The following is a 20,046-nucleotide window of genomic DNA, read 5'->3' as shown; positions in this document are numbered from 1 at the left end:
AATTTAGAATCACTGTGAAATTTTCTACAAAAAAATTGGTTCACAATTTCCATAAGGATTTTTTAACATATTTTTTATTTAAGTAACATGATCATATTTGGGTTACAGTCACAAACAGAACACCCCCCTTCACCAGTGTAACATTCTCCCCTCCCCTCCTCCCATCCCCTGCCTGTATTCGAGACTACAGTGATTTGTTTTTAAGTTCAGTAAATTGTATTTTTTTCCCTTAAAGGATAAGAGTAAAAGAATATAGAAAAGGTGTGATCGTGGCAATCACCATTGTTTGCATAGGTCCAGAAAAATGGGGAAAATAAAAATAAATCCTTGACCTGATTACAAAAAGGCCTCACCCCAGAAGTTTATTGGCATAAGACCAACTCTGGGTTCCAGGCATACCAGTCTGTCCAACCCGAGTCATTCTCCATGGTCCCGGTGAAACTTTTTCACACTTTAGCTATTGTTGGTATCAGATTCTTATATTTAAAGATTCTGGATTCTGTGCATTTCTTTCATCGATGTCAGGCTGATGTGGAGCATCCTCTAGTTTCAGAATACCATTAAATGCAGAGCGATCTGCCTGTAAGCAGGCTGTTGCTGAGTCGTCTGGGTGTTGAGAGCACTCTTTGGAGTAAGTCAATGCCAAAGGTAGGTCTTCCCTAGTAGAGGCTTGGATCCTGGTAATGTTATAGACAATTGTGGTTGTTTCCATAGATGGTATCATTGTTCAGGTGTGTGTGGGTGATGCCCATTCTTCTGAGGCCTAAGCCAAATCATTATGCCAATGTTCTGGGTATAAGGCCTAATTGCATTACCAAATTGGTGTTCCCATCTTTATTAGATAACAACTTGCTTGCATATGTATTATTTTCCCATTTTAATGTGCCTATGCAAAAGAGAAGCAATGCCATAAAATATTGTTGGTGCAACTGATGGCCGACGAATAAAGTCCACCATTCCCCATAACTTGATTCAAACATGAAATCTATACAGAGATACTCTTCTACCAGTATTTCTTATAAAACAGATCTCAAAGGGGAAAATCAAACAATCAAATATCAAAGCCAGTGGACAAAATTGTCACTATATGAGGATGTTCGAAAAGAGTTATAGATGTTAAGGGAATACATCTGAGATATGCAAAGGAGATACACGTGTCCCTTTTATGTTTTAGAAATAGTCAAGAGGGAGGGTGTTGCTTCCGAGACACCATTTTGGTCTGTGATTTAGACAAGCGAAGAGCACATGGAGCCATGTCCTCCCTGTGTAGCCTGCTGAAGCTTCCGACTCCCCGAGAGGTGTTTGCTTCCTAATTGCTGGAAGTTGGAAGTTCACCAGTCCCCTCCCAGCCCCTTGCAGGAACTAGGAAGCCTGGGGTCTCTTTTAAATTGCACCTCACAGGAACCCACTTGCTAAGACCCTGAGCAGGTGTCCAGGAATAACCCTGGGGACTGGGAGGAAGGAGAGAGAAGGCTGTGGGGGGCAGCCACAGCTGCATCTTCCCCTTAGCTTGGCCAAAAAGCCTACAGCATGGAGCTTTGCTGTGACGTGTTGCCTGCTGAAGCTTCAGACTCCACCCAAAAAATTACTGTGAAAGATATGTAATCCACCTTGGCCAAAACAAAAATCATTAGTACAGAAAAATGGTTAAATGTGGGGTGACAGGAGATGGGAGTGAGGGAGTAAAGGAATAAAACGAGCACCTGGATGGCTTTCAGATTATAACAAACAGATGAAACACAATGATATCCAAATATTTTTTAATATGTTCCTTGAGGAGGTGCTAGCCCCCACATGGTTTTACAATGGACAGGTTTAGTAAGGAAACTTCCCTGGTAATTCCTGAAGCCAGAACCTATTGTGCTGCTATTCTCACCTCACTGGCTTGTCCAGGCATGTGGCCAGGGGAAGCCCTGGAGTTCCCGAGGAAGGAGGTAGAGGGGTGCTGGGGTGACCCATATCCTGCACCCCTTCCTAGGCCTGGTTAAAGAGGCCTTTGGCATGGCGGAGGGCTGCTAAACCCCATGCTGGCAAAACTTCCCGGCTCCCAGGAAGGAAACTCCATAAGGATTTTAATGCATTGAAAATATAAGATACAGGACTGTAGGTGTGGCCCAAAACCGAAAAAAAAAAAATTTAGCATTAATTTAATTTTGTATGGCCTTGATAAATAAACTGTTTATTCTAGTAGTTGTTTTATAGATTACATCAGATTATCTACATAGGTGATCATGCCATCTACAAACAAGCAGTTTCACTTCCTTCATTTCAATTTTTGTTGTTGTTGTTGCTTGTTATACTGGCTTGGACATACATTGCAGTGTTGAATAGAAGTAGTGAGAATGTATTTTAAAATAATATCTGTTTACAGGGAAAAAGAATTGAGCCTATATTTCAAATTAGATATGAGGCCAGCTGTAGATTTCTTTCACAAATAGGTTTTATCAACCTCCTGAAGTTCTCTTCTACTCAAAGTTTGGTGAGTTTCTATTAATAACTCAGGAATGGTGTTGAATTTGCAGAATTGAATGTTATACATTACAAAATTCTAAAATATTAGATAATCTATAACTTTTCTTTATGGACAAATCATATTACTGTCACTAATTTATTTCTTTTCTTTTCTTTTTTTAAAATATGGAACGCTTCACGAATTTGCATGTCATCCTTGCGCAGGGGCCATGCTAATCTTCTCTGTATAGCTTCAGTTTTAGTCTATATGCTGCCAAAGCGAGCACACTAATTAATTATCTTTCTATTTAGGGTCCATACTCAGTACTCAGGGTCTATTTTCAGCTCTGTACTTGGGGCTACTCCCAGTTTATTGCTTAGGGAACCATGGAATATTAGAGATTGAACCTGGCTTCTTACACACAAAGCATGTGTTCTAACCCTTCGAGTTCTTTTTTTTTTCTTTTTAAATACTCTTACTTTATTGAAACACCATTGATTCCAAAGTTGTTCATAATACAGTTGTTTCTGTCATTCTATGTTCCAACACCAATCCCACCACTAATGTAACATTCCCTCTACCATTGTCTTGTTTCCCACTACTCCTCCAAGCTGGTCCCTTTGGCAGGCACTAAATAAATTACTTTATATTGCTTCTGACAACTAAATGATAATGAATAATGAAGTTATTGGAAAAAACTTCAGTAAAATAAAATGTGTGAAAATTGTTATACTTCACAATAGAGTCATTGTCTAAAGCAGGGGTCCTCAAACTACAGCTCACAAGCCACATGTGACCCGTCAAGGACATTTATCTGGCTGCCGGTGTTTTTGCTGCCACTACCTGTCTTGCTTAGCTTCTGGCTCATCCCATGCCTGCAGTGTACATGTATGGGATGGGCTCCACACTCTCCAACTCCCCCTCGTTCTCTCTGTCTCTCGACTTTTCCTCTCAGTCTCCATAAGGGTCCTCAAACTACGGCCCCCCAAAACAGGCTGATAGTTTCCTATTGAAATACTGGTAAATTTGTTGTTTTAACTTTACTTCTTCAATTTAAATATTGTATTTATTCCGTTTTTTTTTAACCAAAATAAGATCTGTGCATTGTGTATAGGAATTTGTTCATAGATTTTTGTTTTTTTTGTTTTGTTTTGTTTTGTATTTTTGGTTTTGGTTTTTGGTTTTTGGGTCACACTCGGTAACGCTCAGGGGTTACTCCTGGCTCTACACTCAGAAATTGCTCCTGGCAGGCTCGGGGGACCATATGGGATGCTGGGATTCAAACCACCATCTTTCTGCATGCAAGGTAAATGCCCATCCTCCATGCTATCTCTTCGGCCCCTCATAGTTAGTTTTTAAACTATAGTTCAGCCCTTCAACAGTCTGAAAGACAGTGAATTGGCCCCTGTTTAAAAAATTTGAGGATTGCTGGTAAAGGTTTACTAAGTTTGTTGTCTATTCTCTGTCTTTCTGTCTCTGTCTCTCTGTCTCTCTGTCTCTGTCTCTGTCTCTCTCTCTCTCTCTCTCTCTCTCTCTCTCTCTCTCTCTCTCTCTGGCCCTGTACCACTAATTTTTTCCTTCAGTATCAAATGAGCAATTCATTCCATCCAGTGTATTTTTCCTATTAGACATAATTTCCATCTTCAAAAGTAGTTTTATTTGAGTCTTTAAGAAAGAAAATAAATATACATGTAAATACATTTCCCATGTCTCCTTTTCAAATAGGTGGGGAAAAGTTACAATAACAGTTTTAATATATGTGTCTGCTGATTTTAAGATCTTTATTAATTCTGAGTCTGCTTTGATTGATTTTCCCCATTAGAAATCACATTCTTCTATTTCTTCGCATGCTTTGTCATCTGTCTCAATGCCAGACATGAGCTAGTTTGCCTTCTTGGAAATTGGATTCTTTTGTATTCCTATATGAATTCCTGAACTGTGTTCCAGAGCTCAGTCAAATTAGTTTAGTTCTTTTGGCTCTGGCATAAGATTCATTAGCTGGGACTAGGGCAGAAGGGTAAACTAATCCTTAACTAATCCTCCATTACTGATCAGGAGTGGGAGCCCCTTGCCCAAACCTCATGAATGGTGGGACTTGCCAGTTGGCAGCCAAGCTTGGGCACAGAGCCTGTCCCTGCATGAGCACTGAAAACTTTTCCTCCCAGTTCTTCTGAGGTACCTTTCCTCAGCTAGCAGCAGTTTCTCTTAGGGCACATGTAAAACTGCTCAAACTTGATGCAGGCCCACTGCAGCAATTCCTGATTCTTCTTCAATGCAGCTCCAGTGACTCCACTCTGCACACATTTGGGGACCCTCAGTACCTACGACAGCAATTCAGAGTCAGCCCAGCTCCTCCTATTACCTTCCCAGCCTCTGGTTTGGTAAATAGAATCACAGCAGCCATGTGGATGCCATTGAAGGGTCTTTTTCACTCATTTTCTTTCCTGGATCACTGTCTTTACTGCTTGACCTGCAGTGTCTCAATTGCTTCAAGAATTTTTGTATACTTTTTCTTTCAGGGTTGTTTGAAGTGGAAGAGTAAATTCTATCCATGTTCTTTCCATCTCATTTGGAAATAGAGGTGGAAAATAATTTTTAAGAAAGAAGAGGAGGGCCCAGAGAGATAGCACAGCGGTGTTTGCCTTGCAAGCAGCCGATCAAGGACCAAAGGTGGTTGGTTCGAATCCCAGTGTCCCATATGGTCCCCAGTGCCTGCCAGGAGCTGTTTCTGAGCAGACAGCCAGGAGTAACCCCTGAGCACCGCCGGGTATGACTCCCCCCCCCCCAAGAAAAAGAAAGAAAAAAGAAAGAAAGAAAGAAAGAAAGAAAGAAAGAAAGAAAGAAAGAAAGAAAGAAAGAAAGAAAGAAAGAAAGAAAGAAAGAAAGAAAGAAAGAAAGAAAGAAAGAAAGAAAGAAAGAAAGAAAGAAAGAAAGAAAGAAAGAAAGAAGAGGAATGGGGCCGGAGAGATAGCATGGAGGTAGCGCATTTGCCTTGCATGCAGAAGGATGGTGGTTTGAATCCCAGCATCCCATATGGTCCCCAGAGTCTGCCAGGAATGATTTATGAGTGTAGTGTCAGGAGGAACCCCTGAGTGCTGCTGGGTGTGACCCAAAAGCCAAAGGAAGAAAAAAGAAAAAAGAGGAAAACTGAAAGAAAAAAAGAAGAAAACTAAAAGAAAGAAAAAAGAAAGGAAAAAAGGAAAAAGAAAAAGAAAGAAAGAAGAAAGAAAAAGAAAGAAAGAAAGAAAGAAAGAAGAAAGAAAGAAGAAAGAAAGAAAGGAAGGAAGGAAGGAAGGAAGGAAGGAAGGAAGGAAGGAAGGAAGGAACGAAGGACGGCAGGAAGGAACGACGGAAGGAAGGAAGGAAGGAAGGAAGCAAAAGGAAGGAAGGAAGGAAAAGGAAGGAAGGAAGGAAGGAAGGAAAAGGAAGAAAGAAAGAAAAAAGAAGAGGAAAACTGCGTAAGAATTGAGGTTGTGTAGCCTGAGAGAGAATGTGGTGTAGACTTGGGCTACTCAATATCTTTCATTATATCCATCCTGGCAGCCACAGCTATTTGGTCTTGATGGAGCCTCTGCTGCAGCCATGCTTTCAGTAGGGACGTGGGGGTGTGGCTTTGGCTTGTCCACAGCTCTATAATGGTGACATAAAGGGGCCTGAGACTCACTCAGCAAGAGAGAATCCAGCAAACCTTCAACCCAACTTCCTTGCCCTCTTGTAAACGTGTGCTCCACGGGGTGCTCTTGAGTTTAGTTTATAATTCAGTGGCTTCGTCTGATTCTCAGTCACCTGTTGCAATTCCTCAACTTGGCTAAAGTATTTGATTCAAACACAGTCATACTGTGAGTTGTGGCCGTGGCCCTGTGGGTGGGATAGTAGACTCTCTTATTGAAGTTAGTGAATCAACTTCTTTTGCTGTGTAGCAAAATACTTCCTGGACTCTGGATTTGGAGATACCCTCGCTAAGGGGAAGGGGACTTGTTGGTTTTTCAGTCTTTCAGAACTTCGTGCTCAGGGGTTTCTGTGATAATATTTAATATTCATAATATTCCTTTCAATGCTCAGCATGATAACCAAATCCTGAAAAAATGGTATCTTGGAGTCAAGTTTGACTCCAGAGGTCATGTTGCTGCCTTGAAAGCTCTCTGGCAAAGAAGGGCTTGACCGTGGGAGAGTTGTGACCTGTGTATGGGTCACAGGTGGTGGCTCATTGGACCTTGCTCTCAGGTCAGTCAGGCTGAGGTTACTATAGGCACACAGAATCTTCAGTCCATTCCCCTCCCCACCACTGCAGCCAGAGCCACTATTCTTGTAGGCCCAAGAGAGGTGACCTTCTCAGGAATAACATGGAGGGGTATATGTGGAACTCTGGCCCTGCACCTTTTGACTGTTCCATGCCCATAATTAGAAAAGAATAAGAGTTATTTCTCTAACGAAATTCTGGGACCAGACAATCCTCATTTGTTCAGTGCTCAGAGACTTCATTCTTCTCACTGGAAATGGCATAAGGCCAAGAGAAGAGCCATGTGGAAGGTCTGAGAAAGGGGAAAGGAAGAGTCTTTTGAAGGACTCTCTGTACTAGAGGTTGAGTCATAAATGTATTTCTCTGAAATCAGCCCATAGTTTTTTTACTCCACTAGTGCTAAACAAAGCCCTTGCAGTGGCTGCCAAAGCCCAGATGTAAAAAAAAAAATTAGAATAAGACAAAGCAAAGCCAATATGAAAACTGTTCTCTTTGCTCTGTAGCTCAGAGCAATTATCAGTCCCAGATGTCTTGGAACTCACTCCCCTTCAATGTGTTCTGGAGCCACTATCCTATCTCTTCCTGAGACCCAGGAACAACACACCCCAGTCCTGCATCACTATGAGCCCTGATTTCTGGCCCCCAAAGCCTCCACAGAGACATGAAAGTTCTGAACCTGGATTTAACTCCAAGGTTAACTGGTCACAGGATCTCCAAGATTTTAAAGTATGGAGAAGATATAGGAAATCTCAACTTTGGATGTCAATTGTGTGGTCTTTTACCCTAAATTACAATTGCATTTCAGTTTTAATCATTAACATGTAAAACTGCCTTACATGTGTCTGACCTGGGTTTTATTCCCCTCATCCCATCCGATCCTCCCCAGCCCTCTAGGAGTAATTCCTAAGTGCAGAGGCAGGAGTAATCCCTGAAAACTGCTAGATATGGTCCAAAACCACAACAACAAAAATATAAAGCTCCTCTAAGAATTAGAAATACTAATATGCGTGCTGTAGAGTCCTTTCAGCCTTTCAGGAAAATAGACACACACACACACACACACACACACACACACACACACACACACACACACACCCTGAATTGCAGTGGAGTCACTAGTCAGGTTTTCTTTTGCCTTTTTAGGGGGAGGAGAGCAGAGTCAATGGTTTATGGGCTACACCCTAGCAATGATTAGGGATTGCTTCTGACTCAAAGTTGTCCCAGATGTATTTAGGGGACCCATCTGGTGTCAGGCCTTGAATCTAGGCCTCCAGTATGCAAAGCATGTACTTAGCCTTTGTGCTATCTCCCTGCTTTTATAACAAAGTCTAAGGGAAATGATAAACAGAGGTTAATCAATGTATTATGAGGTTTGAAGTATGGTTTACAAAATGTGCACTGGGGCAGGGTATTGTATCTTTAAAGTAAAGGAAAATAGCAGCAGGTGGTAAAAAAAAAAAAAAAAAAAGCCAGAGGAGGGCGTTTTAGTTCCCTGAACAAAATCATGGTGTGGAGATATCTGATTATTTGTGAAGAAAAGCAAGTGGTTTTCCCTGGTTATTGTTTAAGGCAGTGCTGCTTAAACTTTTACAGTCATAACCCCTTGCACTCAAGAAATGTTAACATGGGGCCAGAGAAATAGCAGGGTCCGGCACATACCTGGCCTGCAATCTACCCCATTCTATCCCCAGCACCACAGAGTATGACCAGGGCCCCTCAGCAGAGCAAAAAGAAGTTTTGACACGCTTAAAGCATACATTTATATGAAATAGGTAAAAAAAATAAAGCATAATCAAGTATTTACTGATAAATCGTAAGTAAATTTAATTTTAGGGCCGGAAAGACAGTACAGAAGTAGGGTGTTTATCTGGCATGTTGGTACCCCTGTTTGATACCCAGCATAGCATATAGTCCCCTGAGCCTCTTGAGGAGTGAATTCTGAGTGCAAATCCAGAAGTAAGTCTTGAGCATGGCCAGGCATGATACAAAAATAAAAGAAAGAAATTTAGAAAAAGAAAGAAAAGAAAAAAGAAAAGAGGAGGGAGGGGAGGAGGATGTAAATTGGTTTAAAACAAACTTTGCAAGATTATATGACCAAACAGGTTAAGAAGTTGGGGTTTAAGGTGCACACGCTGGAACATGCAGGAAGATCACAGATTTAGGAAAGTTTCAAGTGCCAAGTAGAGTTAGACAGAAGGTAACTATTACTGAGTTTTAAGCAAGATGTGGTATAGTCAATTACTGTTATTGGCTTACTGATTTCAAGAGCAATGGGAAGGAGATGTAGCACAGAAAGACATAAGATATAGAGGGATTGGGGCCTGAGTGATAGCACAGCAGGTAGAGTTCTTGCCTTGCACACGGACAACCCAGGTTGATCCCTGGCATCCCATATGGCTCCTGCAGCCTTTTGCTGAGCCTCTCCTACTGCTCTGGGCCTAACACTTAGTGATAAAATGTCAATGCTCCACTTGCCCACTTGCTTCCAGGTTGCTGAATTTGCATTCTTGTTTGATTTGGGTTTGGGAATCATGCCCAGTGATCCTCAGGACTTAACTCTTGGCTCTGTGCTCAGGGATCACTCCTGGCACAGTTTTGGGAGGGACCATATGTGATGTTGGGGATTAAACCCAAGTCAGCTGCGTGCAAGGCAAATCCCCTAGTACCCAATACCCTACTCACTCTGGCCCTGCTCTTGTATTCATTCCTTGTTGGTTTGTAAGTCATCCAACACCACCTCTTGCAAGGGAAACTATTTGGAGCTGTGGTGGATATGAACGGTCTGGAAGTTGCCCTCTGCTTTTATATCCAGGTGGCAGGAGCAACAGTGTTTCCAAATCAGGACTAAAAAACTGTTGGTGTTGGGGCAGAAAAATGAACATTTAGGAGTTAAGTGTCTTGACCTACTGAGTCAGCAAAGTGTCCCTTTTCTTTCCCCTTTGGTTTGTTTTTAGGATATCAAAACACATTTTAGGTTTTATTGGGGGGGGGCACACCCAGTGGTGCTCAGGGGTTACTCCTGGTTTTGTACTCAGGAATTAATCCTAGAAGTGCTTTGGTGGCTACATAGGATGTCAGAGATTGAATCCAAGTCGGCCATATGCAAGGCAAGCACTCTATCCACTGCACTGTTGCTTCGGTCCACACTTTCTCATTTTGTTTTAGGCGATACTCAGGGCTTATTCCTGGCTCCATGCCCAGTGATCACACTGAATGCTGCTATCTGGGGACCATTTGCAGTGCTTCCTTCCATGTACATTGAAAATGCCTTAACCCCTGTACTATTTCTCTGTGCAGTACTATTTCTCTGAGGCCACCTTGTCTTCAGCAGAGCAGTGAAGGGACTCTACATCAATAGCACTTGATCATACCCTGCAAAATGGGCTGTAAGAGAGTCAAGTAAGGAAAAGGACAAAGAAATCAAATATATTTCACTTCATGGGCCCATACTAATACTAGTTTTTTAAGGTGTTGCTTGCTTGTCTGCAGCATAGAACTAGTTTTACTGGAGCTTGATTTATCTGTGCCATCTGCTCCAGGGTACAAGTGGAGGGGAGAGATAGTGGGATCAAACCCAGGTCAGCCTCATGCAAGGCAAGTGTCCTACCTGATATATTCTCTCTCTAGTCCCTGGGTCCTTATTCTTAAGGAAACAATCTTCAGAGAGAGACAAAAAAAAAATAATAATAATGCGCTTTTTCCTGCTGAGCCAGCCTAGACACACCAAGTACCATAATCTCTCCAGGACCCACATCCAGTAAGATGTCCCCACCCAACAAATGTGGGGCAGATTCCTGCCATGTGATTGGGCACCCAGAGACTTAAAAGGGATGGCGGCCATCTCTCTGCTTTTTTCCTGCTGAGCCAGCCTAGACACACCAAGGACCATAATCTCTCCAGGTCCCATACCCAAAAAGCACAGCCGCGCTTATCTTTTAACCCCTGAATTCCATTTCTTCACATTGTAAAAAGCAATCTACAGCCTTACCAATGGAGAAATTTTGCAGAGCACCCCCATGTTTAAAGAAATCAAGATGGCTGCTTTGATAATCTAAAAAGTAGGAAACAACTAGGTATCCTCTCAAATAAGAAGTTTAGAGTAAAATTATGGAAGATGTTCAGGGAGTTCAAAAAAATCATCTATAGACTTGACTGGGGCACAATTAAGCATCAAGAGGATTTGACGACTGAAATTAGAAATTTTCACACTGAAATAACAGGTCTGAAAAACTGAGCTTATGCAACTCTTGCCAGGCATGGAGTTTGGGGAGACCCCATGCCGAGGCTTTCTCCCTAGCCTGGGGAGTGCTTGGAGGCTTGGCAGGCCCCACAGCCATCCCCCTCTTTCTCCCCTGGACTCCAGGCCCTCCCTAGTGCCGGCTCAGAAGGCCAGAAGTGGGTTCATGTGGAATCTTGGGGGTCCTCAGGCTTCCCTCCTCCTTCCATTTTCCAGGGGGTGGTGCATGGGGAGGAGGGCGGCCAGATATCTGGCTTCCGGTTTCCTCTATGATTCTGGAGACCAGCTCTTGCCAGGTATGGGGTTTGGGGAGGCCCCATGCCAGAGGCCTTCTCCCTAGCCTGGGGAGTGTTAGGATGCTTGGCAGACCCCCATCCGTCCCTCTCCTTTTCCCCTGGACTCCAGGCCTTCCCTGGGCGCCAGTCCAGGTGGGCTCTATAGGGGTCATCAGGCTTTCCCCCTCCTTCTCCCCACAGTAATGAGAATACGCTTTGGAAGGAGGGTGGGTCGTTCTAGCACTAATTTATGTTGGGATAGTCACTGAAAATTTTTTCTCCTTGGTCTCCTATTGATAGTATTGAATGCATACAGTTTATATATGCATAATATCCATCTTGTATTGTGATCCTGATACTGCCCTTACAAAGTTCAGTTCTAATCTTTTACTGCCTCAGTCCCAACCCTTATTTCCTCCCATCTTCCCATGTAGGTGCAGCTCATGACATGAAGCTCACCACATAGAGTGATGAGTGCAGTTAGAGAAATAACTACACTGGAAACTATCATAACAATGTGAATGAATGAGGGAAATAGAAAGCCTGTCTTGAGTACAGGTGTGGGGGGGGTGGGGAGGAGGGAGATCTGGGAAATTGGTGGTGGTGGTGAGGGGGGGTGTTCTTTACATGACTTTACATGACTGTTATCATACAACTACAATCATATTTGTAATCACGGTGTTTAAATAAAGATAATTAAAAAATAATAATGCAAACAGGAAGTCATACAAGTCTCAACACAATGAGAGCAATAAAGAGACAATGTAAGAAACATGAAACCTTTAGAAAATTACATCTGATTTATTTTTTTCTTTAAGGGCAAATAATAGTTCACCTAGACAGAGAAAAAAATTCTGGAAAAGGCTCTATGCAAAAGTGCAGAAACTTGGCAGGGTGCAAAAATGTTAAGTTGGCAGTGGCGGGCCATCAAGTGAGAAATGCGGGTGCCAAAGGACATGTACTGACTACAAGGAGTAAGGAAAGGATGGGTGGCAGAAACCAGGTGAGGAGAAAAGCAGCAGCAGTCAAGTAAGTCTAAGAGGTTCGTTTCCTGGGGGCATCTCCCAACTGTCAAGGTAATAAACTTTCCTTTACCAGCTGAGAACAAACTCATTTTTATTAAATGACTAAGTTCTAGTTGAAATGATCAGTAATGTAAACTTTTGCAAATTAAACCTAGTACAGCCTTTCGAACCAAAGTAGGGGTGTATCACACGTGTAAACTAAGTGTGCAAGCTTTTGCAAGCTTGGTTAAAAAAAATCCATACTCACACTTGAGGACATACTGATGCCTTTGTGAATAATAGCGATCTCACCAGTGTGCTATTTTATCTGATCACAATGACTTCAGCTCATTCCTAATTCTTTATGATGCCTGGAGACAAGAGTGAGCTAGAATGCCACAGCCCTCCAGTCTATCCTCTGCAACTCTGGAATCCTCTGGCAGAAGGAAATAGTACCTCGCTTTGGAGATAGGTGTTGCTGCGAGGCAAAAATGAAATACCGTGTGTAACATGCTCAGGCAGGAGCCCACCCTAGAGTAACTAACAGACTTGTTTCTTTAGTACCTTCTCCCTACACACCACTGATCCAAGAAGCAAAAGAATAGTGAATAATAAGTGGAAAAGCTGCCAGCAAGCTAGTGTGGAAAGGCTCTTGCTAGCTCTCAGTGAGCTAGGGCTTGTTCCCCCATAAAGAGAGATAAGATCGAGGCTAAAACAAATGCTACGAAGATAATTTAACACACACGATGGAAAGCGGTGTCCTTTCAGTGACCTGAAGATTTCAGGCAAGGAGAGGCCTGCCCCCTGCTGGTGGAGAACTGATTTCTCTTCATCTCTAATCTTTTTTTTTTTAATAATATAATTTTATTTTGATCATAGTGGCTTACATATTGTTGACAATAATAGTTTAGGTACATATTTACATAAAATCAGGAGGGATTCCCATCCATCACCGAATTGTTCTCCCTACCCGTCCGTTTTTGTCTACCCTCCCATTTCTTCTTCCCTCACCCCCAGGGCGGCTAGAATATGTGGTCCCCTCTGTATCTAACCTATTACTTAGTAGTCTTGCACCGGTTTGGTCTTGAGGCCTCCCTTATTTCCCCCTCTAACTGGAGGCAAGACCAGCTATTTCAAGTTACGTGGTTTTGCCTGAAAAAGAAAAAAGTAATAAATTGGGGTAAGAGTCTAATACCCCGAAAATGGGCTGAATCCTTCTAGTGGCTCTCATCATCAATTTGGGAGGTGAAGGAGAAAGAGAAGGTGAAACACTCCACCAGTACCAAAAGAAGTGTCAAATATCCATTGAGGACTCCAGCTATATCGATAAGCACCACAAAAAAACAAACAAAAAACAAAACAAAAACCAACAAAAACAAGCACACAAACAAAAAACACACCATGGTCTTGAAATAAGAAACATGGCATAGCACATAACGAAAGAAAAGAGAGGAAGAGAAAAAATAAGTATAACTGGGGACAACAATTTCAATAATCACACCCAAAGAGAGAAATCAACCAAAATAGATAGGTAAATAAAAATAATAATAATAATAAATGAAGGTAAAAAAATATATATATATAAATAACCAAGGTTTTGTGCTTTTTGTATTTTTGTTTTTTCCCTCCTGCCCTGGCACAGTAAATATTGGGGTCATTTGAAAAGGAATTCACTTGGCCTAAAAAATATGGGGTTTCTCCATCCTTGGAGTATACTGTCATGGGATCAGCTCTAGACTTTGCTCAGGATCATTTACTCTCCCGGTGGTGTTTTTGTGGTTGGTAGACTTCTGCTCTGTCCAGGGTGATACAATCAGAGCTCTGTGTTTAGGTCTCAGTATCTGCACATATCCTGAGATGGGATTTATGATGAAGTCAGTCTTTGTGATTCTAGAGGTTCTGTTACCTCAGTGTCATTTTAATCCATCTTTTGTGGTTGGTGATCTTGGGCTTTGCACTGAGCCTTGGATGGCACCTAGGTTAGCGTCTTTCTTTGTGCTTCCAGAAGCCCCATTCCGTTACAATTGTCTCTGCAGGACCTTTGGGACTGGGGATCATGCTTATTGTGCAGGTCATAGTTCAAACCCTAAACTAGGGCTTTTTTATTGGTCCCAAGATGTGTACAGTCTGGTCGTGGTTCTATCAGCCAGTCATCTGTAAATCGCGATCTTGGCTTTTGGACCTACCAAAGGGTGCCAAGTCTTTGGTTTTGTCTTGTCGTTAGCTGGTAAGGTAGGCTAATCTGCTCTAAGGTCAAGTTGTTCACATTTTCCTCGTTGTCAGGATATCATGTTAGAGCTGGCCCTTGTTGTTGACCCCGCAGTATTAAGGCTGTCCCGGATGGCATTTGTTTCCTGCAGCTGTTGTGAAGAGCTGTGCCATTTCTATGTCTGGGATCCAGGGTTCAAGGCTGGATGAATGGTATCTAATCACCTGAGGTCTAAGTTGATTCCACATGACATATTTAATGGTGTCTTTATTCTCCCAAGTTTGGAATTCTAGTATCTCTTGGTTTTCTGGAAAGGAAGTAATAACCTTCTGTGTTTTATATGGACTAGCGATACAGAATCATTCATTACTGTGATTTGCATGAACAAAATCTCAAGTTGTTTATACAATTTTGTATCTCATATGTCTGTGGAATCACTGCTTTCTGTAGGCAAATTGGAACTATGAGAACTACACTTTTTTTTTTTTTCTTTTTTGGTATACTTGAGGGACAACAAGGAGACATCAGGAATTTTATAGAAACCATGTTTCTGGAACACAATCTTTTGGCCGAGATTCCTAACTCCAGCCTAAGCCCTCCAGTCAGTGTGGAAATATTCATGACTGGGGTAGGGAACACACATCCTTTCAGGATCTAAGAAATCTCTGGGAAGTCTAGGACAATAGGGCTCTACGTTGAATGTTTTTTCCAATTGTGTTTAGAAGCAACCTAGGTCTCTTGATAGCCTTGGCTTTCTAACTGGGTGAAAGGAACTTCCCTATTCTTTAGGGAAAAAAACAAAACTCTAGAATCATACTGGAAACTTTTTAGAAGTCAGCATTTCAGGGATATGGTCACATCATCAAAGTCAGCCTTCCAGCTCCATAAAGCAATGATTTGGGCCTGGAGAGAGAGGGCAGAGCCAAGAAAGCTTAAAATGATTTTCTCCTTTCCCATAAGTTTTGTTTGTTTGTTTGTTTTGGCCAACACCTGGTGGTGCTCAGAGGTTTCTCCTGACTCTGCACTCAGAAATCGCTCCTGGCTCAGGGAACAATACGGGATGCCGGGGATTGAACCCACATCCATCCTGAGTCAGCCGCGTGCAAGGTAAACACCCTACCACTATGCTGCATTCAGCCTCTTTACTCTATAAGTCTTATATACAAGAAAATCTCTGGGGCCGGAGCGGTGGTGCAAGCTTGTTCCGGACCAATCAATACTATTTATCAATACCGGTAAGAGAGATGAATCAGGGCCCAAAGAGATAGCACAGCGGTGTTTGCCTTGCAAGCAACCGATCCAGGACCAAAGGTGGTTGGTTCGAATCCCGGTGTCCCATATGGTCCCCCGTACCTGCCTGGAGCTATTTCTGAGCAGACAGCCAGGAGTAACCCCTGAGCAATGCCGGGTGTGGCCCAAAAACCAAAAAAAAAAAAAAAAAAAAAAAAAAAAGAGACGAATCAAAAACAGAACTAAGGACTGGGGAGAAGAGGGCTCATTAGCATTGTGGGTAAAATCCCGAACCCATAAATTTTGGTGGGATTAAATCTTTTTTTCCCTTTGGTTTTTGGGCCATAGCTAATGGTGCTCAGAGGTTACCCCTGACTCTGCACTTAGAAATTACTCTTGGTGGGTTCAGGGATGCTGGTGATAGGAACCGATTCAGCTGCATGCAAGGCAAACATCTTACCCGCTGTGCTATGGCTCAGGCCCAATAAAATCTTAAAGTTACATGCTTTAAATTATGTACTGGGATTTCATTACCAACCAATGCCCTGAGATTTTATTCATTGTTCAAAAAAATTCTGTAATACCTATAGTTTATTGGTGGACACCTTAATATTCTGTTCAGAGCAATTTAAAATTTAGGTGGAGATACTCCATGCAGTGAAATATAGGGGTTGCTGCAAACAATAGGGGGCCCAGTAATCCTTATGGGCCACCAAGATTCACTTAACAGTGCTCAGGCCCTTCAATACTGATGATCAAAAGCCTCCATTTAAGCGTCATACACAGCCCAGCCTGGTTTTTATGGTTGTAACCTGTCTGAGGTCACTAGAACTGCTTTGTGAGAAAATGCTCTACTGAATTGCTGCCCTGATTTGACTTAGTGCACTCATACCAATGATCATACAATGATCTTTAGAAAGGGCTTTTATGTTCTTCTAAATAAAATGCAGATGCTTCCTCTTTCCATTTCAAAGTGCTCTCCCATACCAGACTGGATTCATTTAACAGTCTTTTTAAAGCTGATGAGTGTTCAGTTTGTTTTTTAAAAATGGAATCACTTAGCTCCTAAACAAGTACATATCTAGGAAAAATAGCAAAAGTTAGGTGCCTTCCTTTCTTCTTCATATACTCAGGAACAAAGAGAAATCAAATTCATTTGCATTTATACTACAAATAATTTTTTTAAAGTTTATTTTATTATTAAAATTAACTCATTATTTATTTTAACCCAAGTCAATTTAATGGAGCTCAGACTTCTGGTAATCTAAGAGTCTGTTAACACCTCTCTCTCTCTCTCTCTCTCTCTTTTTTTTTGGTTTTTCGGGTCACACCCATTTGATGCTCAGGGGTTACTCCTGGCTAAGCGCTCAGAAGTCGCTCCTGGCTTGGGGGACTATATGGGATGCCGGGGGATCGAACCGCGGTCCTTCCTTGGCTAGCGCTTGCAAGGCAGACACCTTACTTCTAGCGCCACCTCGCCGGCCCCCACCTCTCTTGCTCAGTGCTTATCGAGTCACATTTTTGTTTTTCATTCATTCAAAAAAACATTTATTTCTGGGCCAGAGATAATAGAGAAGATAATGCACTTGCATTGCAGGCAGCTGACTAAAGTTTGATCCCCAGTACCCCAGATGGTCCCATGTCCCACCAAGAAGTATCTCTGAGCACTGAGTCAGGAATTAGCCCAGAGCACAGCCAGGTGTTCCCCAACCCACAAATACTTTGACAGTCATTTGTTGAGTTTATAAAACTCAATACTCAACTGCTATGGCAGAAATGTTTGCCAAGAAATCTATTGATGATTCAACAGAGAAATTCTTTCTCCTGGCAGTTGCCGCTTTCCCTTAACCTCTCCAAAAGAGTAACACCTCAAGTTGCAGCCATCTGACGAGAGCAGTCTACTAACTGCTGAAGTGCTCATACCTGTCACCACTGTCTGAGGGGATGCCTTTTTGTTTTGGTTTTGAACCCTTCCGGGAGTGGGAACTCTTTAGCACACATAGGACAGCTGGGGCCCTGGACCTATGTGACACAAGCTGCTCCAGGGCCAACCAATTTTCTCAGCATCCCATGGCCCAAAGATTCTGTTTCAGGTAGGAGCAAAGAGCAAGTGTTGGTGTGAAAAGTAAGGCTGGGGTGGTGGTGGTGGTGGAAGTCTCCCTCATCTGAAAAATTCTCCACCTTGAGTTGTCAATAAAATCCCACAGTATTGTTGCCCTCATGCTTGTTATTATTTAAAATATGGATTCAATAATTCATACATTGTTTTAATTAGGGGCCGGAGAGATAGCCTGGAGGTAAGGCGTCTTCCTTCTATGGGGAAAAACGGTGGTTCTAATCCCGGTATCCCTTATGGTCCCCTGTGCCTGCCAGCAGCGATTTCTGAGCATAGAGCCAGGAGTAAGCCCTGAGCACTGCCGGGTGTGACCCCAAAACAAAACATTGTTTTAATTACTTTGAAACATTTCATTAAAATTTTTTTGTTTTTTGTTTGTTTTGGGGTCACACCAGGAGGCGCTCAGAGGTTACTCCTGGCTCTGCACTCAGAAGTCACTCCTGACAGGCTCAGAGACCATATGGTGTGCTGGGATTCAAATCCATTCTGTGTTGGCGGAATGCAAGGCAAACGCTTAACTGCTGTGCTATCGCTCCAGCCCACATTTCATTAATTTTAATTAGCACATCAAGTAAGGAATAACTAAAAATAGAAGATTGCCTATCCATTCATGGCTAGAAAAATTTTACCAAGGGAAAATGATAAACTTGAAAAACACAAACTAAAGTTCTTTAAAATTAAAATTTTTCTTCTATATGCCCCACAGGAGTTTGTCCTTAATGTCTCCTGCTCTACCTGGAGAACAACTCCCGCTAGTGATTCTTTCTAGGAAATAGAATAAAAAATTTTTTTGGTAGATGTGGGAGATGATAGGAGAGTAATGAGCTCAAAGGAGAGCGCAGGCTTCTCCAAGTGCAGAGAGCCCCAGTAGGCATCCTTGAGTTAAAGTAGGAAGCCTGAAAGTCCACATATCAAGAGGGGAGATGCTGGTGACATATGCTCAGGAATCACCTACCCAGCCAATATACATGCCAGAAAAAATAGTATCTTTTTAACTACAAAATTCTTAAGTCAGAAGGATATCCAAGAAATGTTTATTAAGCCAACAGCTGATATTAGAACTTGTAAAGAACGCTTGTTAATTTCTATATACTATATAGCTGCATGTGAGTGTTGCTATATATGTGAATAGTTATGCAAATTTTTAAATATGCAAGTGTCAGTCTTAAGACCAGAGAAGGTCAATGAGCTGAGCTCAGGAGCCTGTTTCAATCCGCTGTACATCCCTGAGCACGACTGGCAGCAGCCTCTGAGCACTCTCGGATATGGCCCATTGACAAAAAAAAAAAAATTCTCTCATGATTAAACAAGCTAATTTAGTAGGGGAGGAGGGTAATGCCTCAGTATTCAGGAGGCCATGCTGAGCAGAAGACTAAGCCAGGAGCTCCCACATGTAAAGCAGATTCTCTAGTCCTCAGAGCTATCTTAATTTGAAATCAGAGAGATTACATCAAACAAATTCAGGGCCAAATAACAGGCATTAGTGATGCTGGAATGATTATCACATACTAGCATCATTCAAGGTACTGGCCATACCAGTGAACAAATACCAACAACAACTGCCTTATTTAAAACAAAATAAAAAACACGTAATTCTTCCATTTTGAATAATTGTGTACATCATCATTTTTAATATTTTTGTTCTTGGCATTTTACATAATCAAAACATAAATGGACAATACTTAGTACGTCTTTCTACTAATTTCTAATAAATATTACAGTTCACAAATTCCTACTTTTATACCTAGTGAGCATACAAAGGTTGTTGAGAAGAATGATTAGATCAGGTCTTCATGCTGAACTAGTCACCTAACCTTACATCAGCTCATACGAGAAAGCCTTTCCAAGGACTTTGTGGCATTTCTTGTCAAACCATTTCCTCTAATGCAATGTGATCTCTTTTAAGGCACAGCATTCCAAATATGGCCTCAGATTTTGGTAAACATAATTTAACAGTTCTCATCTATGCTGCAGCACCACTTTTATTTGGGGCTGGGTAGGGGTGTGTGGCTTCCATGATGGGCATCAGTATGTAAGGATCAGGGTAGAAGCTAAATTAATCCTGCACTGGGCTGACATGACACTCCAGTGGACAATAATGTCGGTACACTAAGACACACAGGCACAATGAGCTCTTGTGAGATCGTTTTAAAATTTTAGTTACATTGTTTTCCTATTAAAGAACACATCAGAGGGGCCAAAACAATAGTAGAAGAGGGTAAGGCATTTGCCTGCATACAGCCAAACAGCCCATATGATCCAGTAAGCACCAGGAATGATTCC

At 42.0% G+C, this 20,046-nt stretch overlaps 1 protein-coding gene and 1 non-coding gene across 2 annotated transcripts in view; one reads left to right on the top strand and one right to left on the bottom strand.

Moving 5' to 3' along the window:
* TTC23L (tetratricopeptide repeat domain 23 like) overlaps positions 1-3,416 on the top strand; it is a 58,969-nt gene extending 55,553 nt beyond the window's left edge. The window contains 1 exon segment of the mRNA XM_049769040.1: positions 3,408-3,416. Within this exon segment, the coding sequence (XP_049624997.1) occupies positions 3,408-3,416 (9 nt within the window).
* On the bottom strand, positions 2,632-2,738 carry LOC126003215 (U6 spliceosomal RNA). Its single transcript, XR_007493749.1, has one exon. It is a non-coding gene; the product is annotated as a U6 spliceosomal RNA (small nuclear RNA).
* Positions 3,417-20,046: the final 16,630 nt, after the last annotated feature.

Source organism: Suncus etruscus, chromosome 2 (genome assembly GCF_024139225.1).
Source record: "Suncus etruscus isolate mSunEtr1 chromosome 2, mSunEtr1.pri.cur, whole genome shotgun sequence".
NCBI lineage: Eukaryota > Metazoa > Chordata > Mammalia > Eulipotyphla > Soricidae > Suncus > Suncus etruscus.
Note: the sequence above shows the minus strand (reverse complement) of the source record. Positions and strands in the feature narration are given on the sequence as shown.